Source organism: Podarcis gaigeae, assembly GCF_964106915.1.
Source record: "Podarcis gaigeae genome assembly, chromosome: 13".
In the NCBI taxonomy this organism is placed as follows: Eukaryota; Metazoa; Chordata; class Lepidosauria; order Squamata; family Lacertidae; genus Podarcis; species Podarcis gaigeae.
The window spans coordinates 6192395-6213236 of record NC_139689.1 but is presented as its reverse complement, the minus strand read 5'-3'; the positions used below and the strand labels follow the sequence as shown (position 1 = coordinate 6213236).

The window sequence follows — 20842 nt, the reverse complement described above, 5'->3', positions numbered from 1 at the left end:
TCCAGGCGCGTTGGTTTGTGGGAGTTGCAGTCCGGTGACCGCTCTGCGCTGTTATAGCAGTGAGGGAAGAAGACTACAAGGTCCACAAGGCAGTGCGCCAATGAGGTTCAGAAGGACCAGGAGGGAAGGGGGGCGTGGTCGAGCTGTGAGAAGCCGGGTGGAACCGCGCCGTTGTGGAAAAGAGCCTCGCGCTGACTCCTGCCTTCTGAGCTCGGGTAGCCGCAACCGGAAGTGCGCGCGGTGGTGGTGGTGGGGGGCGCCCAAGGGTGAACCGGAAGTAGGGCTCAACCGGGCCCCTCGGACTCGTCCCCCCAAAACAAACCCCACATTCGTCATGTGAACCGCGCCCCCTCCGCTCTGAGCGGGGTTGGGGTCCGAGGCAGCGTTGCGGAGTTAGCATGAGTCCTGCTAACATGGCAGTGCATTGGTGGGGGAGGGGCCAGGTGGTGGGTTTGATGGCTCTGTCATCTGCGCCCCTGTCCCAGGATGCTGGCAGGGGCGCCCCACTGGTTTCGAGAGAGTCGGCCACCCCGCAGGCGTGCTCAAACGCTGGGGTCAGTCCCGTGGCGTAGCGTGGGTTGTCAGCACCCGGGGCAAGGCAAGTACCGTATTTTCCGCTCTATAAGACGCACCAGACCACAAGACGCACCTAGTTTTTGGAGGAGGAAAACAAGAAAAAATATATTCTGAATCTCAGAAGCCAGAACAGCAAGAGGGATCACTGCGCAGTGAAAGCAGCGATCCCTCTTGCTGTTCTGGCTTCTGGGATAGCTGCGCAGCCTGCATTCGCTCCATAAAACGCACACACATTTCCCTTTACTTTTTAGGAGGGAAAAAGTGAGTCTTATAGAGCAAAAAATACGGTAATTTGCGCCCCCTAACCCGTAGATTTTAGCACTCGAGTCTCTTCCACTAGATTAGTGCCCCCCCCCGATGTTGCGGCCGGCCCCCCCTGCACCCCCCACGCTACGCCACTGGGTCAGTCATACGGACGCTTCCCTGGAAGTGCGTCCCTTTCAAAACCTGCTGACCATTTATAACATGTTACGGAAATTACGGGGCGGGGGGGGGGGACAAGTTAAATGTTACAAATATTATGCCTGAATGTATCCTTTCAACTTGACAGCTCAGGGAAGTCACCTAGCTTTAAAAATAATAGAAAATCATCTCCTTGGCCAGTTTCCTCCATTCCAAAGCTATTTCCCCCTTGAAAAAGGACTCCAGGAAGTTCCCAGAGGTGACAATTGCTGGGCTCATTGTTAGCCAAGGGAAGCCAAATCTCATCACCTGACTTGCCTCAGGTGCCAGACATGCAAAGGAACTTCTATTGTACTTTTGGGTGGTGGGTACTTAAGACATATTTGTCTATGCTAATCTTATACCCAGTCTTGCCCTGCCATGTCTGCCTATGCTAATCTTGTACCAAGGACCTGTTTGCGAAGGTTAACCCCTCCCCTTTTGTGACATGTCAGTGATGTAGAAAAGATGTAGCAATGATGCTGTACGAGCTGTATTCTGGGATATGGTAGGAAAGTTTTAAAAGTCTTTGTCACCCCATCCTCGGGGTTCAAATTTCCTCTTTGAACCTATTGCGCAATAAACTTTGGTCTACAGCTATTTGCTCCGGTTGGTGGCTGGAATCCTTCCTTTATTCCTCAGGAACCCGCGGGCTCTGCCCGACGAACTGGGTGACTGAGCAGCCTCACACCTAGATTTTTCCGTAACAAGCATTAGGATGTGGGGTGGTGTTCCTGGAAGCGTAACAATAATGAAAGATAAAAGGTGCAAAGTCTTTGCAAAAGCCTGTAATCGTCTCCGCTTCCGTTAGCGATAAGAGCTGCTGGTAGGTTTGGATGCCACAGCTCAGGACTAGGTTCATCAAGGCCTTGAAGACTGGTGACAAGCCCATAGAGGGAGACGATGGTTGAGGTTTTAATGTGGCAGGTGCTGCGGCAGATCTGAAGTCTGTCGTGGGGTGTCTTAATCGTTAATGGTATTGGAAGTCCAAGAGGTAGGGTCTAAGAGGTGGTGGAGATGGAGTTGTAGTTTGACAAACAACTGGGCACCGAGGCTCAGAGATGATGTAGAGAACAGAGATACAGTGTGCCTAGTGTTTTTTCACAGAGTGGCATGCGTGGAATCACGGCGAGAAACTGAGGCAGAAGCAGAGGTCATGAACGGCTGTTAGTGTTAGCAAGCCGTGGTTCGTGGAAGCAACGCAAGTCACAGCCTGTAAGATAACTTGTGTTTCAATGCCAAAAACCACTGCTGGTTGCGATAGGAAAGTCTTTTCATTTTCAGTTTCAATATGGACAAAATTGGCTTTGGAAAAAAATGTGTCTCTTAAACAGACAACGCTACCAATAAGAGTTTGTTCTACAGTTGTGCTCAGGTTGAATAGGCTAGGATTTTCTGCCTGGTGTCCCAGAGTGTGACCTTTTTGTTTTCCTCCCAAGGGGTCGAAAATGCCACACATCGACAATGACATTAAGTTAGACTTCAAGGATGTCCTCTTGAGGCCGAAACGGAGCACACTCAAGTCTCGCAGTGAGGTGAGAATGGCGCTTCGATGTCTTCCTGTATGTTACAGTTTGCTGAGACATAAGTGTGGGCCACTGAACGGAGCCAGGGCATTTAAATGGAGACAAATCTGATATTTGAAGCCCTTCCCTCACTGGCTGGACTTGCTGTAATTGCTGACTGGAACGGGCTTAGGGGCACTTCCCTGTCACAGGGTCACGTTAGAGAAGAAGAAGAGTTTGGATTTGATATCCCGCTGTATCACTACCCGAAGGAGTCTCAAAGCGGCTAACATTCTCCTTTCCCTTCCTCCCCCACAACAAACACTCTGTGGGGTGAGTGGGGCTGAGAGACTTCAGAGAAGTGTGACTGGCCCAAGGTCACCCAGCAGCTGCATGTGGAGGAGCGGAGACGCGAACCCGGTTCCCCAGATTACGAGTCCACCGCTCTTAACCACTTCACCACACTGGCTCACAGATGTTTGCTTTGAAGCCATGAGGGCTAGTAACCTTTTTAAATAAAAGACATCGGCATCCTCACACCTCATGCTTAGCAGCTTGGACCTGATATTTGTATCCTGGTCCTCCATCCTGAGGACTGGGGATATCAGGGACAACACTTTCCGCAGGTAAAGCTTAAGCTGAATCATCGATTTATCAGATTGCTGCCTGACGGGCGAGTACTACAGGACGTTTGGTTGAAGCCACAACAGAAGATGGGAGGAACAGGTCCCCCTCCTGCTGCTCCCTACTGGGAGACACTAGTTTCTATCTTCATGTGACACCTCAGAAGTTAGGAGCAGTGACTCCCAGGCCATATCACTCTTGCAGCCCTATACCTTTTATCTTGGTTTCCTTCCCTCCCAGGTGGATCTCATGAGGTCCTTCATATTCCGCAACTCCAAGCAGACGTACACAGGGATCCCCATCATTGCTGCCAACATGGACACGGTGGGCACTTTTGAGATGGCCAAGGTCCTTTGCAAGGTACAGTGGCTGTCGAAGCAGCCTGGTCACCTGGGTGCCGCAAGGGCTTCCTGCTTCGGCAGAGGCTCTGCTCCCTGCTAGCCCTGGCAAGGTGTTCAGCTTCGGGATCACTGGTTATTTATTTATTTATTTATTTTGTATAGCGCCTTTCCTTGGAATATTTCAGGGTGGTTCGCAGGGAAGTCACAGGTTCACCTGGTTCCTTATCGGAGTATACCGTATTTTTCGCTCTATAACACGCACCTGACCATAACACGCACATCGTTTTTAGAGGAGGAAAACAAGGGAAAAAACATTCTGAATGAAACAGTGGATGTATCATTTTTGTGCTTCATGCTGTGGCCACAGACATGTGATCTGATGGTGAATTTGGGGTGACCCAATGCAAAGATCCTGAGGATCCATGTAGATCCATGTTTTTTAACCACGTTTTTGCACCATTGCAGCCCCAGGCAACAGTGGGTGCGTGATTTTGGGGGGGTAGGCTCTAGCCATGGACATGCTATGTGATCTGATGGTGAATTTGGGGTGACCCAATGCAAAGATCCTGAGAATCCCTGTGGATCCATGCTTTGTAACCACGTTTTGCACCATTGCAGCCCCAGGCAACAGTGGGTGCGTGATTTTGGGGGGGGCAGGCTGTAGCCATGGACATGCTATGTGATCTGATGGTGAATTTGGGGTGACCCAATGCAAAGATCCTGAGGATCCATGTGGATCCATTTAACCACATTTTAAGTGGGGAGGGAAGGAAAAACACAGAACGGACAAGGAGCACGAGAGGGGTGTGCAGAGAAGCAGCTGGCTAAGAATGCAGGAGAGGGGTATAACGGGAGGGAAGAAAGGAAGGCAAAAGTTTTCCCTCACCTACCCACCCAAGCCAGCCAGCTCGCGCTCTCTTTCTCTCTCCCTCCTGCATGTTTTCAGCAGCACGGAGCACAGAGACGACACACTGCTTTCCCCTCTGCTTGCCTGGAGGGGAGGAGCTTTCCCTGCTCTTTGTTCCGTTTGAGCAAACACAGCAAGGAAACAGAGAAGGGTGGGCAGTAAGACCCTGAGGCAGAATGCAGGAAAGCAGCCGCTTCCTCTTTTCAGGTTTCCCTTCTCCGAGACGCGCGATTTGATTTTTGCCTGATTTTTTTTGCCTCCCCTCACGCCATTTGGCTTCAGGGACCACACATTCGCTCAATAACACGCACAGACATTTCCCCTTCCTTTTTAGGAGAAAAAATCTGTGTGTTATACAAGGAAAAATACGGTACCTGATCAGCAGTAAAGGTGGATAGAGGGAAGACGGGAAATGTAATACCTGATCCCCATTTCGTGGTACCTGCAGGGCAATGTTTTCCAGGCTTGGGTGCCCCCCAGAAGATGCTGGACTCCTACTCCAACCATCCCTGACCATCGGCCCAAGCAGACTGGATGATGGGAGTTGCAGTCTCTGTAACACCAGGACACCCAGAGTAGAAGGGTGCCTGCCCTAGGGCTGTTTCCTCGCTTTTCTCACTGTCTGTTTCCCCACCATCTCTCTTCCCAGTTCTCTCTCTTCACCACTATCCACAAACACTACAGTCTGGACCAGTGGAAGGCGTTTGCAGCGGAGAACCCAGAATGCCTGCTGGTGAGTCAATGTTGTCACCCTCGCTTGGGCTTCAGGCCACCTGATATTAGTTCCTCCCCTGGGTCATCCGTTGAGTCGTCCTGGGGAATAGGGCAATCCCGTCTCCTCCCTGCCTAAAGGTAAAGGCTAAAGGGGCCCCTGACCATTAGGTCCAGTCGTTACCGACTCTGGGGTTGCAGCGCTCATCTCGCTTTATTGGCCGAGGGAGCCGGTATACAGCTTCTGGGTCATGTGGCAAGCATGACTAAGATGCTTCTGGCGAACCAGAGCAGAGCACGGAAATGCCGTTTACCTTCCCGCTGGAGTGGTACCTCTTTATCTACTTGCACTTTGACGTGCTTTTGAACTGCTAGGTTGGCAGGAGCAGGGACCGAGCAACGGGAGCTCACCTTGTCATGGGGATTCGAACCGCCGACCTTCTGATCAGCAAGTCCTAGGCTCTGTGGTTTAACCCACAGCGCCACCTTGCCCTGGGGAATAGGGCAATCCTGTATCCTCCCTGCCTAGTTCTTTACAATCTGTCCTGGTGCTTCTCCCCAGAATGTGGCAGCCAGTTCAGGCACCGGCCCCTCTGACTTTGAGCAGCTGGAACAGATCCTGGAGACGGTGCCGCAGGTGCGCTACATCTGCCTGGACGTGGCCAACGGATACTCGGAGCACTTTGTCCAGTTCCTGAAGGACGTGCGCAAGCGGTTTCCGGATCACACCATCATTGTACGTTTCATCTTTCTTGGGCTTCCCTTTGCAGCATCCACTTCGCCACTGTAAGGACTTGATGGGCCTTCTGCCCAATCCTGCAGGGCTCTTCCTTATTTATTTTACTCCCGATATTTCTGCCACGTCTGGACAGTCTTCAAGGGTAGCCCTAAGTGGAGCGTATTGCAGTAGTCAAGACAGGAGGTTACCAGAACGTACAGGTTAAGAATTTAATTCGTTCTGGAGGTCCGTTCTTAACCTGAAACAGTTCTTAACCTGAGGTACCACTTTAGCTAATGGGGCCTCCCGCTGCCGGAGCACGATTTCTGTTCTCAACCTGATTCAAAGTTCTTAACCTGAGGTACTATTTCTGGGTTAGCAGAGTCTGTAACCTGAAGCATCTGTAACCTGAAGCATCTGTAACCCGAGATACCATCCTATAGGACTACAGTGGTACCTCTGGTTACATATTTAATTCGTTCCGAAGGTACATTCTTAACCTGAAACTGTTCTTAACCTGAAGACCACTTTAGCTAATGGGACCTCCTGCTGCTACCGCGCTGAGGCCGCCCGATTTCTGTTCTCATCCTGAAGCAAAGTTCTTAACCTGAAGCACTATTTCTGGGTTAGCAGAGTCTGTAACCTGAAGCGTATGTAACCCCAGGTACCACTGTATATGGCAAGGCTAACTGTGTTTTCTCACCACGTCCCTCTATTTTTTTCACATCCCTCACATTATTTCCACACCATGCTGTAGCCTTTGTCTTGGAGCCTTCAGAATTTCACCCATATATCCTACCATTGCATGTTTCAGCCAAGCCAGGCTTTTTGGTCCTACAAGTCAGACTTTTTTTTCCTCTTCACCAGGCTGGGAATGTGGTGACAGGGGAGATGGTGGAAGAGCTCATCTTATCAGGAGCTGATATAATCAAAGTGGGGATTGGCCCAGGTAAGTGGAGAAGGATGGGTGAACTTTGGGGTTCCATCCATCTTGGGGTTATGGCAGGAGTCTTGTGTTAAACTGAAGGGACCCTTATTTATTCACTGATTATGCTCTTAAGGTTTGGACACGTTGATGGGCAGGTGCGGATAATCTTTCTGACCCCACTAGCTAGATCTTTATCAGGATTGGCCCAGAGTGGGAGAAAACAAGCTTGCCCCATCTTCCATGTGATAGCCCTTGATATATTTGAAGATATCCATCATCTCTCTCCCCAGTCTCCCCTTTCCCAGACTTCACCATACCTTTAAAATGGTGCTCTTTTTTAAACAGAGCCTGGGTGGCTGTCTGTCCTGGGAGTGGGGGCACATGTCGAATCTCAGTTGAGGGAAGACAGGAGGTCTTTCAAGTCCTGTCCTGCCCCAACCCTCTCCATCCCTCTGAAACAGCAGGCTGGCTAGGTTAAACCACTTGCAAAGGGTAAAAATGTATTGGGAAGTGATCCATAATGAATTGGGGGGAAAAGCACTGGTCCCCCCCTCAAAGTTTACTCCCCTCCCCCCAAAAAACCCCAGAGTCCTTTCTGTTGGGGATAATTCAGACTGAAATTCCCAGGTGTCAAAAAAGATTATTTATGTATGCCACTACTGTGGCCCGTGTTTCATTAGCCCAAAAATGGAAAACGAGCGAGGTCCCAACTAAAGAAGAATGGCAACTTAAGCTGACAGAATATGCGCAGCTTGCAGATTTAACATATAGAATAAGAGAACAAGAAGAACATACGTTTAGAGAAGATTGGAAAACGTTTATTGAATATATGGGAAATAATTGTGCACAGCTGAAAACGCTGGCAGCATTAAGATAAATTCAACAGTGTAAATAAGTTTTGATGGATGCAATAATGGAATACTGATTGGTATAGTTTTTGTAAAATATGCAGCGATTTATGATCTGTAAAATGAGCCATAGAAAGAGAAGAAGTCATTGGTATCTTAAGGACGTAAAATGAGTATTTTAAACTGCAAAACAGAAAAGTTAATAAAAATTATATATATAAACCACTTGGCCTTGTCTCCTCCCAGGCTCGGTTTGTACCACGCGGAAGAAGACGGGGGTCGGCTACCCCCAGCTCAGCGCCGTCATGGAATGTGCCGACGCCGCCCATGGCCTCAATGGACACATCATCTCGGTGAGACGCCCGTCTCCTCCCTTGCCAGCTCCAGTGGGCAAAGGGATCGCAGGCGCCTTAACTATGCCGGAGCCCCTTTGGAGCTCTGCACAGCCATTGTTCTTGAACTACAATTCCCATCATTCCTGCCTGTGGCTGTATTGGCAGGGGCTGAAGGAGCGGGAGTCTTAGCAGCACCTGTGGGGCCTGTTTCAAAAATATGTCCTGGGATCAAACTTTTTCTCTTCCCAGTGGCACGAGAAAGCATCCAGGCAAACCTGTTTTCCTGCCCCTACAGTGAGCGTTCCATTTCCCTGCCCCCTCAGTTGGCCGCCATTGTGCAGGGGGTCTTGGGAGGGCAGCCCTGACCGCTGCAGAGGGTTTGATCCGGTTTAAGAACTCTAGGACAGCTGCACCGCTGGTTCCGACCTCTAAGCATAGGTGTTTCCAGTCATGAGGACTAAAGGCTTGCCCAAGCCTTTTGCTAAGAGAAGGCAGGCGCTTAGGATGGCAGCCATAGGGAGACTGAACGAGGAATGCCGAGATTGTCCTTCCGCCCTCTCTCCTGCAGGACGGAGGCTGCAGCTGCCCGGGAGACGTTGCAAAGGCTTTTGGTAAAAATTAAAAATCCCGTCCTTCCAACTTTCCTGGGTCCAACTGTCGGGGTGGCGGCAGAACCCGAAGAGGTTCTCAGGGTCTCGCAGCTAAAGCCGCTTGTCTCACACGCCTCCCAATTTTGTTGTGGGTGCAGGTGCCGGCGCCGACTTCGTCATGCTGGGGGGGATGCTGGCAGGACACACCGAATCCGGCGGGGAGCTCATTGAGAAGGAAGGAAAGCAGTACAAGCTGTTTTACGGCATGAGCTCAGAGGTAGCCATGCAGAAGTACGCCGGGGGAGTGGCAGAGTACAGGTACGGTGGCAGAAATGAGAGTTCGTGCTCACTCCTTTCCCCCTTCCGTTACCCACTTCACATTCACTACTCTGTGTAAAATGTTGCAGAGCAAAGCACTCCGATTCTAGGGTGATAAGATAATAATTTACCATATTTTGACTGGCAGGTTGAGCACGGCTATGGCATAAACCAAGACAGCGAGCGGGATGGATGCCGCTTGCTGTTTTGGCTTCCTTTTTAGCCGCGGGGCTTCCCGAGCTTCCCCCAACCCCAGAACAGGTCCGGGAGTGGCGGCAAGGTTGCATGCAGCCTTGCCTCCGCTCCCGGAGCTGGCGGGGGAAGCCCGGGTTTCCCCCCAGCCCCAGGGACCACACATTCGCTCCATAAGATGTACAGACATTTCCCCATAGTTTTTCAGAGGAAAAAAGTGCGTCTTATGGAGCGAAAAATACAGCATTCCTTAGACACCAGCCATCTGACTGGGTTCGCCCCAGCCACTCTTGACGGCTGCCAACAGAATATTAAAGCACTGCTACAGGTACCACGTTAACACCTGCATAGGTAGGAAAAGGATCTTCGGAACTCCCTGCCTCTTGAACAACAGGCAGCTGCCTCCACTGTACTCTTTTTGGCCCCTGCTGAACACATTTTTGTTTAGGCAAGCCTCGCAGGGTATGCAGAACGTTGATGTGAGTTTTAACATATTTTTATTGTTGATTTTAATTAGCTTTTGAATGTTTTGAATAGCTGTTTTTACCAATGACTTTTTTCGTTTTGTAAACCACCGTGGTTTTTTGTTTACGATCACCCGGTATATAAATTTCCCAAAATAAAAATCAGCCAATGTTCTGCAGCCGCTGAGCACATTCAGTCCTCCTTGGTAGCTGTGGCCCACAGAATGGTGGTGAGCTGTGGAACATTTCCCCACTTCAGATTTTTCCTATTTCTGCCAGGGAGTGTCTGCCAATGCCTCTTCCTTGCGGGCAGGTGCTACATAAGTATCAACCCTCATGCCTGAGCATCTGAAGTACAGTCATACCTTGGATCTCAAACGCCTCGGCTCCCAAACAAATTGGCTCCTGAACGATCGAAACTGGGAACTGAGTGTTCCGGTTTTCGAACTATTTTTGGAAGCCAAACATCCGGCACAGCTTCCTACTGGCCGCAGGATGCTCCTGCAGCCAACAGGAAGCCGCACCTTGGTTTTCGAATGGTTCCAGGAGTCCGACTCCCGGAATGCATTCTGTTTGAGAACCAAGGTACGACTGTAGAGGGAACTTAAAAGCACAATTGTAGTCTCCTGGGTGGAAATCTGATAGCTTAAGAGCCAGGCAAGGGCATGTCAGTAACAGAGCACAGGACAGCTTTTGTGAGGGAAAGGGAAAGGTCAGCCAGGAAACCTCACAAGATCTGGGGAGGCAGTCATCAGGTGGAAAAGCAGGGAAGGCAAGGAGTCTTGTCATCATGGCTCAAGTTGCTGTGGCAACATCCTTGCTGTGATGCATGAGTGGGAAAACTCTGGCAGCTCCCATCAGCCACAGCAAACATGGCCAGTAGCAAGAGATGAAGGGAGTTGCTCCTCACAGAATCAAATGCAGGAAGTGGAATGATGGGGCAAGATGCCTCTTTGCCTCTCTAGCCACACAGACTCTTCTATCTTTCTAGTAAGGATTATGGTGTTGAAGGTTCAAGCAAAGGAGGATTTGTGAGCACGCTCAAATCTCAGCTTGAATTTTTCCTGAGCCTGATGTCAAGCCTGGGAAGAGAGGGAGGGATGGTTCCCCCCAAATGGCTGGATGAAGCTGGGGCCTAGAGCTTCTCTGCAGCTCCAGTAATAGAGTCAGTGTGGTGTAGTGGTTCGGAGCGGTGGACTCGTAATCTGGGGAACCGGGTTCGATTCCCCGCTCCTCCACATGCAGCTGCTGGGTGACCTTGGGCCAGTCACACTTCTCTGAAGTCTCTCAGCCCCACTCACCTCACAGAGTGTTTGTTGTGGGGGAGGAAGGGAAAAGGAGATTGTTAGCTGCTTTGAGACTCCTTAGGGTAGTGATAAAGCAGGATATCAAATCCAAACTCCTCCTATTCTTCTACCTGCTAAATGTACAGTGGTACCTCGCAAGACGAAATTAATTCGTTCTGCGAGTTTTTTCGTCTTGCGAAGCACGGATTCCCATAGGAATGCACTGAATGTTTTCGTCTTGCGAAGCAAGCCCATAGGGAAATTCGTCTTGCGAAGCAACTCAAAAAACGAAAAACTCTTTCGTCTTGCGAGTTTTTCGTCTTACGAGGCATTCGTCTTGCGAGGTACCACTGTACGAGGAGGGGGAGCTGGACAGTCCCTGCCCAGCTGCTAATATCTCTCTCTTCCCCCTGCAGGGCATCTGAGGGCAAGGTGGTGCAAGTGCCATTCAAGGGCGACGTGGAGCACACCTTGCGGGACATCATGGGCGGCATTCGCTCCACCTGCACGTATGTGGGGGCTGCCAAGCTGAAGGAGCTCAGCCGCAGGACCACCTTCATCCGGGTCACCCAGCAAGCCAACCCCATCTTCGGCGAGGCCAGCCAACCCTGACCTCCGCCCCACGAGACGGCAGCCACTCCTGGGCCACTCCAGTGGCAGTATTTGCACAGGTGGAGCACTGGCAGGTTTACAAGCACCAGGCCTGGCGCTGACCAAATCCACCCCGTGCCCGACGCCAGGCTGGCACTCCTTACTCCCCTCCACTGCATTCCTCGCTCAGTCCAGTATAGGCAGACCGCCCTCCTCTTGTGAGTAGAAAGGAGACGTGCGTCTGTGTAATTATTTTATTCCAGTATTTGTACGCCAGTCCCGCTTCTGCGCTGCACAATTTGCGTCTTTCCTTCCCGAGACCAAACTCGAAAAGGGAGCAGGGGAGGCGTTTTCCGTGGGCCAGGCCAAAGACGGGTTGGGAAAGACAACAGTGGAACAGCGCCAGAAACCTTTGCACCGTTTGCCGAAACCAAAAATAAAGCTCGGAAAATGTCTTTGTGCGGGCATGTTTGGAAGAGGAGACCAACGGGGCGGATGTCATGTTAGATGGGATGTCGTTGAGCCTGAAGATCTAGCGCACCTGGAAGAAGGGAAGGAGGAAAGAGGTTAAGGTGTGGCAAAGAACACCTTCCTAGGCAAGGGAGGGGGTGGGTGGGCAGCCACTCACTGATTTCTGGGTGTTGCTAAGGTACTGCTTCAACGTAGGGATGAGGGTGTTGTGCCTGGTGCACTGGTAGTCTCCCTGTTGGAGGAGAAAGGGAGAAGAGGCCTTGGCTGCTGAGCTCCTTCAAATCATACCGGCACACCTTCTCTTCAAGCTCAAGAAGAGACACCCTCAACCCATCTCCACCGGCCTTATTTAAATATCAGTGCATGCGGTGTTTTGCAGAGCGCTAGGTCCCTGCCCCGAGGAGCTTGCAATCTAAAACCTGAAAAGGAACAGCGAAGCAAGATGCTGTTTCAGTTGCACATGCTTGAGCTTGCTTACAGTCACAGCACGGCAGCCTTTCGCAACTGAGGGCCCTCGGTTTTGGACTACAACTCCCATCAGCCCCAGCTGGCTGCTCCAGGCGGGGATGGGGGGATTACGGGGCTGAGCCAAAGGCTTCAGAGATGCCCCACAGCTGTTCCTTCAACACTCACCAGCCAAGGCCCTCCTGCACTCTCAAACCGCCCTTCCCCAATGGCATGCTGAGTATCTCGCTCCTCACCTTGACGAAAGGGGAACTGCATCCGTCACTGCTTGAATCCAGGACAATATCCTCGACTTCTTCTAGAAAGAGAACAGAAAGGGTTGTGGGTACTTGGCACATCCTTCGCTGCTCCCCTGCATAGCCAGGGCTGCGTCTTCTCCCCAGGTCCATGCAAGGAGAATGTGGTGGCATCTCGGGATTTTTCTACCCTCCTTTGGAAAGGGGAGGGATGTGGAAATTGGGGGCAGGCCCGTCAGGTCAGGGCCCTGCAGTTAGCAAGGGGGGGGGGGGAGGGTGGTAGTGGGGAAAGTGAGGTCCCCTGCTGAGCTCCTCTAACCCTGGTCATTCCAAACCTACGTCACGCCACAGCCCCTCCACCCTGTCTGCTCCTGATGCACTCCCCTCCTGGAGAGATGTTCCTGGAAACGGGAGACTGACACACAGAACTGGAAAAAGCGGGGTGATTTGGGGAGCAGGGGACAGGCATCTCACGGAGGAGGGAAAACAGCCAGCCCTCAAAACCTGGTTGGCCAACCCTGCTTTCTATTGTAAAACCCAGACATCTGTTCTGCAAAAAATCCAAACGCTGGATCCACCCCCCAGTGAGTCTTCATGCGGTTTTTCTTCAGCTGCTGCCCTCCAGCTGCTTTTGTATTATGACAATCCCTGGCTGGGGCTGGTGGGACCTGTAGCCCAATGTAAGGTTACCAAGGCAGGGAGGCTGGAGTAAACTATTTGGGATAAAAAATACATTCAATTCCCAGAATTGTACTTGCCCACATAGTGGGGAGAGATTCATAGAAGCAGGATTACCTACCCATTCCCTGGTTGCCCAGTCGACGTCTGGGGGAATCCCTAAAGGAAGGAGAGAAAAGAAGATGGAACAAGCTGTTTAGGGTCAGGGGAATGGGGGAAACGGGGAGGACAGGAAGACACTTACTGTTCCTGGGCGCAGGGCGAACTACTCCTGTATGTGTGCGCCTGGGAGGGCTCAAGTGTCCTATGTTCCCCCTCCTCCTCACTGTGAACTAGGGTGCTTGACAGGCGGGGAGAAGGTGGGTGCATAGGTAATCCTGGAAGAAGGGTAAGAGGTTGCAGACAAAGGAGACACAGGAAGGAAGGCCAAGCAAGCCAAATGCCTTCGTTACCTACCTGCGGTCTGGTACCCCATGGCGGAGAGGTAGCATGAGAGGATGCTGGAGTCCGGCTGGGGAGTCCCGCTCGGCCCTTGGAGGCAGGCGGCGTCCAGCAGCTGGGGAGGGGGGGAGGCAAAAGTGAGGGCTAAGGCCTGCCCATAAAGCCTGTGGCCTACCACGGGGCCCTCTCCACTGCTTGGTTCTAGCCCATGCCCCACTGCTACTACTGTTACTGCTGCCTGGTACCTGCTGCAAATGGGGCTCCGGAAGGGTTTTCTCCAGTTGCCACAGGTAATCGTGAAAGAGCTCTTCGACCACCTGCATAAAGGCTTCTCCGTAATCCTTCTCCAGGTGCTCCTAAAAGGCAAAAATCCAAGTATGTTTGTAGCTGAAACAGCGGATCTATTCCAACACCCATCTTCAGAATAGGGAGCTGGCCTTCTATGAGACTGTCCGTTTGCATCCACCTGCCCCAGCATTTTCTGTTACTGGGTGGGGAGCCCGTGTGGCCCTGCAGAAGTCGTGGGACTAGGATCAGTATCCCTGATCATTGACCATGTAGCTGGGGCTGATGGGAGTTGGGAGGCCACAAAGATCTGGTGGGCCAGATGTTCCTTATCCCTGAAGCGGCTCTTGGGCTCTTGGGTAGAAAAAATATTTTCCATGATCTCTCAACTTAACTGAAGATGCCCCGATCAAATGTAAGATGTTCTGTGTGTAAAGCATGTCCCATTCTATCATCAACATCGTCTTTGTTAACCCTCCCTTCACCCCGAGGTCCCAGGCCATGTTACAGCAGCCAGAACACTATATTAACAGCTTAATCAGATTGCAATCACAAAAACAAGATGGGTCTTGGAAATAGACCCTCAGATGTCAAAAAAAACAGGGTGAATAGGTATGGCGTTTTCAGCATTTGTCAGAAGCTGTCTTATTTAGCAGCTGCCACAGAGAATGATCCTTCCTGGATCATAGTGTCTGAGGATGGAGAAACTATTGAGCTTGTCCCTTCAGTCCCGACTTCTGCCCAACACAGGTAGCAAACCCACAACCAAACTTGCATTGTTCAAGTGCATGCCAGCCCGACTTTCCTCTCAACTTCGTCCCCCAAACTCACCTGCACATACTTCTCCCTCTCCCTGCGGTCACTCAGCAACCCAAACACCAGATCCCGGAAGTTATCCTGAGCCACCCGCACCATCTCCACGTCCTGAGGCGTCTGGGGGTGAAAGGAAGAGATGGCCACAGTAATAAAAATAAATAATAATAATAAATTTTATTTATACCCCGCCCTCCCCAGCAAAGACCTCAGGGCGGCTAACCCCAGATATAAAACAATTGATTAAGATACAACTTAAAAACAAGATTAAAATACAACATTAAAATGCAGCCTCATTTCAATAGAAACTCAAATCAAAAACTTTTTGGGAATGAAAACGTCAAATCTTCACCACGGCCAACTATTTAGACTGGTCCTACATGGGCCAGAAAAAGCCAGGGAAGGCCCCAAATAGGAGTTCCATCACAGAAGGAAAGAGGGGAAGGGGATCAAGTTGATTCCAATCCAAAGGCCAAGCGGAACAACTCTGTCTTACAGGCCCTGTGGAAAGAAATCAGATCTCTGTCTCATGAGACAGAGCGTTCCACCAGGCCAGAGTCAGTGCTGAAAAGGCCCTGGCTCTGGTTGAGGCTAATCTGACTTCCTTAGGGCCCTGGACCTCTAAGGTGTTGCTATGGACCTTAAGGTTCTCCATGGGGCATACCAGGAGAGGCGGTCCCGTAGGTACGAGGGTCCTAGGCCGTGAAGGGCTTTAAAGGTCAAAACCAGCACCTTAAATCTGACCCTGTACTCCACCGGGAGCCAGTGCAACTGGTAAAGCACTGGGTGAATATGCTCCCATGGCAGGGACCCCGTGAGGAGCCTCGCTGCAGAATTCTGCACCCGCTGAAGTTTCTGGGACAGCTTCAAGGGCAGCTCCACGTAGAGCGAATTACAGTAGTCAAGCCTGGAGGCGACCGTTGCATGGATCACTGTGGCCAGGTCGGGGCGGGAAAGGTAAGGGACCAACTGCAGGGATGGCTGCTCTTTAACGAAAAGTAGGCAGCCTAGAAGGAGCATGGCAGGGAAGGAGGTACGGTGGGAGGGGAGTCTGTCTCTGCTGAACATATATGCAGACACTCACAGCTTTGGTGTGGGGCTGAGTCTCCCCCTCTGGAAAGAACGTATCTAGAGCGTCGTATATCTTCCCATTTGGCTGCTGCTCCTGAAGCATGTTCATGATCACCTGATGCAAGAGAAAAAAAGGAAAGTCAAGGGGCTGACCTCCTCTATGGTGACCTGGGAGAACGTGTGGGACAGGCGTGGGAGGAAAGGATCAAAGAACCATTTGGCAATAATAAGTGAAAACCAGCAAAGACTGACCAGGCTACTGAGACATATGGACCTTAGGCTGGCGCCTTCACTTGACTCGTCTTTGTTTAGGCCAGCCTACCCAGATATTTATAATGTTGACATGTGCTTTAAGCTGGGGTTTTTTACTGATACTTTTATTGTTTTCTTCTTTTTGTGAACTGCTTTGAAGCGTCTCACCCCAAGTCAAGTGGTAGATAAAAGACAAAACACTGGTTATTTCGGGGTTTTTTCCCCTGGTTCTAATCCTTTATTGGATAATCTGACAACTGTTTTATGTAGCCTTTGTAGCCCGAGTTCGCTTCTTCTTCCCCACCACCGGCTTCTGGCTGCGCAGAATTGCACTGGCACGACGCAGAGCAGCCATGCGCAGCTCTTTGCGGTAGTTGTTCTTGCGGATGATGCGGCGGAGGCTGCTAAGAGTGGCACGGGCATTTTTGTTGATGGTGATCTTCTCGTAGGAGGTGGCTGGCTTCTGCTGGCCTGTACGCTTCTTGAGGACCACAACAATGCCCTTCCCATCAGCTGCAGGTTCCACCCCAACAGTCTTGCAATGAATCAGTCCACTGTAGCGGAAAGAGTTGCGGGCTTTGAGGTTGTTTGGTTCCGTGCTATATATTTGCCTGTTCCTTTTGATGAGGAAACTCGAGCCGTTGAGCAATATCATCCATTGCAGATGGGCAGACCTCCCTTTTTTGTATTCCAGTTCAATTAGTCAATTCAGCAAATCCTTTCCCTCCTTGTTTTTATCTTAACCCTTTACCTTAATGTATTATAACTTTACATTCTCACCTAATAACAATCCATTTTTACATACTCCTTTATAACATTACTGCCGAAACTACTTAACTTCATTCCGACATCATTCTAACATTCCTTAATTTTGCAGTATTTATCTAAGTAGTCTTTAAATTTCTTCCAAACTTCTTCCACCGACTCTTCTCCCTGGTCTCGGATTCTGCCAGTCATTTCCGCCAGTTCCATATAGTCCATCACCTTCATCTGCCATTCTTCCAGGGTGGGTAGATCTTGTGTCTTCCAATACTTTGCGATGAGTATTCTTGCTTGCAGAACCCTTCTTCTCGCGGAGACGGCCGGAAACGGAAAAGTGGTTATATCGTTTTTAACTCCCCTCACCCCACCAATGCCACACCGTGATATCTGCACACACGAAAAACGTTGACCTGACACCCACCTTTGCCTGAAGGCCTAACCGCAGCTTGGCATGGTGCCGGAAGTGCACCAAGTCAGGTGCCGCCTCCTTCACGGCTGCCAGCAGCGCCAGGACGCGGGGGAAGTCGTGAACCTGCTGCTTCTGCACCACGTGCCAGGCCGCAGCAGCCACGAGCCGCAACGCGACGCAGGGATCAGGGGCTGCCCCTCCTATCGCTTCTGCCTCCTCCTCCTCCATGGCCGCCATCGCCTGAGGGGAGAAAAAGCAGAAGGATGGTAGGAAAGTAAGAAGCGAGCGACAGCGGGAGGTTGGCAACTGCAAGAGACAGTGTGGCGTAGCGGATGGAGCGCCGGACCAGGGTTCAAATCCCCACTCGGCCATGAATGTTAGGGGTTGACCTTGGACACCTCTTGCAGCAGCCAAACCCACCTCACAAGGTTGTTGTGGGGATTAAATTAGGAAGAGGTGGGGAGAGCAATGTACTCCAGCTTGAGCTCCTTGGAGGAAAAGCTGAGATAGAAATGCAATACAGTGGTACATCGGGTTAAGTACTTAATTCGTTCCAGAGGTATGTTCTTAACCTGAAACTGTTCTTAACCTGAAGCACCACTTTAGCTAATGGGGCCTCCTGCTGCCGCTGCGCCGCCAGAGCACGATTTCTGTTCTCATCCTGAAGCAAAGTTTTTAACCCGAGGTACTATTTCTGGGTTAGCGGAGTCTGTAACCTGAAGCATATGTAACCCGAGGTACCACTGTAAATGAAAAACATGCCACAATCAGGACTCAGAAAGACTATTCCTGGCCTAGTTTCTTACACCTGCAGCTTCCTAGCCTCCTCTGCACTCAGGCAGCAGCCCCATCTCCCCTTCCGACCCCACCCCTTCCACAGAATAAGGCGCCATCCACTTGGCTCCCCTTACCCCACCGGCTTAATTTGCCCAGCTGCTTCCCACTCCATTGCTCACCACACCTCCATTCTGTGTGCCCCTTCCTCAAATGAAGGCAGCTCCCACCACCACCACCACTGTGTAGTAGGGTTCAGTGTTAGACTGATAAGACCTGCGAGGCCAGGGTTCAAATCTCCACTTCGCCCATGAAGTTCCCTGGGTGACGTAAGAAGAAGAGCCCTGAAGCTGGATCAGGCCGGAGGCTGCTCTAGCCCGAGAAGCAGGACCTGAAGCCCAAGAGCCTCTCTCTCCTTCATGAGCTTTCCAGCAACTGGTATCAGGAAGCTGCCCCAGATGGTTGAGACTGAGCAGAGGCAAAGTGGCTAGTAGACATTGGAAGCCATCGATTTGCCCGACCTCATTCTCAAGCCACCCGGGTTGGTGCCCATCGCGGCCTCCTGAGGGAGCGAGTTCCGCAGGTTAACCTAGCTATCACAATTTGTGCTGCTGTCAATAAATTTGTGAGCAAGTTCTTCCTAGCCTGTGAACCTTCTACCCCATCGTAAATCAATAGTAACACTACCTCTGGACTTTCGGCCAGCTTTAATCCAGTGATTCGTGTTATTATTATTAGTAGTATTTATACCCTGCCTTTTTCTCAGATTGAGACTCAGGACGGCTTACAGATAAAAATACAAAAAAGCAGGCAAAACAGAAAAAGCATAACACATAGAAAAGCTAGCTATTAACAATTAATTCAACACTAATGGAATGAAGACAATATAAAGAAATAAATTAAAAATGCTGATTGTAACAACAAGAAAACCATCGCAGCACTTGCCCTTGCCTTAAAAAGTCAGTTTCCAAAGGCCTGATGGAATAAAAAGGCCAATGGAAGAGAGACAACAAGGAGGAAGCCGGTCTAAATTCTCTAGGAAGGGAGATTTAGGGTCTGGAAGCAGAACAACGACCAACAGCCTCGAAACAGCAGTAGGCCCAGGCCAAGTTGGTGTGTTATCTCCTTAAACACCTTTTGCCAGAAAAAAATTGTACGTATTTACACACACCCCCCACATGTGAACGTAATTCCAGGTTTCCTGGCACCCCCCTCCAAGGTAACACCGAATATTCCTTGTTTATTTGATGTAATCTGACCCATGGCTGCCTCCTGAGGGAGAGAGTTCCGCAGGTTAACTGTGTGGAGGAAGACCTTCCTTTTCTCCGCCTTCCTGAAAGTTAAGAGCCATTAGACAGTGGAAGGGGCTCCCTCGGGAGATGGTGGGCTCTCTCCTTCCTTGGCAGGTTCCTGCATCGCAGGGGGTTGGGCTAGATGACCCTCGGGGGTCCCTTTCCCCTCTCCCGCCCTCCATGCCAACTTCCCCTCGGCCCAGCCCACCTCGCGGGGTTGTTATTGTGGGGTGAGCAGGGGCAGAAGAACCGTCCCGGCCCCCTTCAGCTCCCTCAGCGGGTGAAAAGCGCGACAGAAGCGCAATAAACAAGCGTCATACCCTTCTTCGTTGCCCTTGGCAACCGTTAGCCCCCGGCCGGGCTTCCGGCGGCTTCACTTCCGGCTGCGCATGCGCCCTTTTAACTCTTCCCTCTCCGCTTTTGCGGGACCCTGAGCGGCTTCGCAGCTCCGGCGCTCGCTCGGCTCTCCTCCTTCTACCGCTAACTCCGGGCATTTCGGTTTTTTTATGTCCCGCCGCGCTTCCGGCGCGTTTCTATGGAGATGCGCCTGACGTCACCCCGGCGCTTTCGTCACATCCGCTGGCGTTCCGCGGAAACCTTGGAGACGCGCTGTTTACTCACCGCCGACGCTCAAAATGAGTCACACAGCGGCCCCTGTCGGTTATTCTGGGAACCGCAGCCTCGTAGAGCAGCAGCCAATCAGGAACGAGGAGGTGGGACGAAAGAGGAGATTATGCAGATTTCAGAGCAGGGCGCCCACCTGGCCAGGTGGAGGTGGGCGGGGCCTAGCGTGTCACACCAGCCCTGCAGGGTAGGCCGAGGTTAATATTGCACGTTGGGGAATCGGTGCTGGGAGCAAGAATATAGTCTACAACTACCCTGCAGTGTGGTCCAGTGTTACTGCTTTGTTGCAGGCTGCGTTTTGTGTACAGTGGTACCTCGGGTTACAGACGCTTCAGGTTACAGACTCCGCTAACCCAGAAATAGTGCTTCAGGTTAAGAACTTTGCTTCAGGATGAGAACAGAAATCATGCGACGCGGCGGCAGCAGGAGGCCCCTTAGCTAAAGTGGTGCTTCAGGTTAAGAACAGTTTCAGGTTAAGAACAGACATCCGGAACAAATTAAGTACTTAACCTGAGGTACCACTGTGTGCTGTACAGTAATACCTCATGTTGCGTTAGGTTCATGCTTTGTCTTTTTCGCCACATGCGCAGAAACGCTCTATTGCGGATGCGCAGAAGCAGTGCTCTAGTTATGGACTTTTTGGGGTGGAAATGGAACCCCAGAATGGATCGTGTCCGTAACTAGAGGTACCACTGTACATGAGAGAGGCAACATCCAATGTACATCTTGTAATAATAATAATAATAATAATATTACTTATAGCCCAATCATCTGGCTGGGTTTCCCCAGCCACACTGGGTGGCATACAGCACATTAAAAAAACATTAGACATTACACATTTCCCAATACAGAGCTGCCTTCAGATGTCTTCTAAAAGTCAGGTAGTTGTTTATT

At 50.9% G+C, this 20842-nt stretch overlaps 2 protein-coding genes and 1 pseudogene across 13 annotated transcripts; 1 reads left to right on the top strand and 2 right to left on the bottom strand.

The window, feature by feature from the left end:
• The first annotated feature begins 2 nt into the window (after positions 1 to 2).
• Positions 3 to 11830, top strand: GMPR2 (guanosine monophosphate reductase 2). Of its 4 annotated transcripts, none has more exons than XM_083706915.1 (10): positions 3 to 215; positions 2457 to 2552; positions 3387 to 3506; positions 5044 to 5127; positions 5668 to 5841; positions 6691 to 6772; positions 7846 to 7952; positions 8503 to 8545; positions 8683 to 8842; positions 11201 to 11830. In XM_083706915.1, the coding sequence occupies exons 2-10, from the start codon at positions 2466 to 2468 to the stop codon at positions 11394 to 11396; spliced, it is 1053 nt and encodes a 350-aa protein (XP_083563041.1). In that variant the 5' UTR covers positions 3 to 215; positions 2457 to 2465; the 3' UTR covers positions 11397 to 11830. The 4 variants fall into 4 exon arrangements, with proteins under 4 accessions (XP_083563041.1, XP_083563043.1, XP_083563042.1 ...); XM_083706917.1 differs by having other exon boundaries at positions 27 to 563; positions 984 to 2552; XM_083706916.1 differs by lacking the exon at positions 3 to 215 and adding an exon at positions 219 to 336.
• On the bottom strand, positions 11616 to 19952 carry TINF2 (TERF1 interacting nuclear factor 2). Of its 8 annotated transcripts, none has more exons than XM_083706935.1 (11): positions 19645 to 19952; positions 17271 to 17498; positions 15849 to 15950; positions 14783 to 14884; positions 13912 to 14022; positions 13682 to 13781; positions 13470 to 13602; positions 13347 to 13384; positions 12548 to 12609; positions 12004 to 12078; positions 11616 to 11916 (listed from the first exon to the last, which is right to left on the bottom strand). In XM_083706935.1, the coding sequence occupies exons 1-11, from the start codon at positions 19816 to 19818 to the stop codon at positions 11908 to 11910; spliced, it is 1134 nt and encodes a 377-aa protein (XP_083563061.1). In that variant the 5' UTR covers positions 19819 to 19952; the 3' UTR covers positions 11616 to 11907. The 8 variants fall into 8 exon arrangements, with proteins under 8 accessions (XP_083563061.1, XP_083563062.1, XP_083563063.1 ...); XM_083706936.1 differs by having other exon boundaries at positions 12548 to 12606; XM_083706937.1 differs by lacking the exon at positions 12004 to 12078.
• On the bottom strand, positions 16303 to 16758 carry LOC310829075 (large ribosomal subunit protein eL28 pseudogene; annotated as a pseudogene). The gene has a single exon. The product of its transcript is annotated as a large ribosomal subunit protein eL28 pseudogene (transcript).
• Positions 19953 to 20842: the final 890 nt, after the last annotated feature.

Bases quoted from the DNA above. Each gene is read 5' to 3' on its own strand.
- GMPR2 (XM_083706914.1), top strand. From the start codon at position 399: ATGAGTCCTGCTAACATGGCAGTGCATTGGTGGGGGAGGGGCCAGGTG. The intron at 555-2,456 runs GTCAGTCCCGTG...TTTCCTCCCAAG, and splicing joins AGGCGTGCTCAAACGCTGGG to GGGTCGAAAATGCCACACAT. The intron at 2,553-3,386 runs GTGAGAATGGCG...CTTCCCTCCCAG, and splicing joins CACTCAAGTCTCGCAGTGAG to GTGGATCTCATGAGGTCCTT.
- TINF2 (XM_083706935.1), bottom strand. From the start codon at position 19,818: ATGCCCGGAGTTAGCGGTAGAAGGAGGAGAGCCGAGCGAGCGCCGGAG. The intron at 17,499-19,644 runs GTATGACGCTTG...TTCTCCCCTCAG, and splicing joins GCCAAGGGCAACGAAGAAGG to GCGATGGCGGCCATGGAGGA. The intron at 12,079-12,547 runs GTGAGGAGCGAG...CTCCTCCAACAG, and splicing joins GCAGTTCCCCTTTCGTCAAG to GGAGACTACCAGTGCACCAG.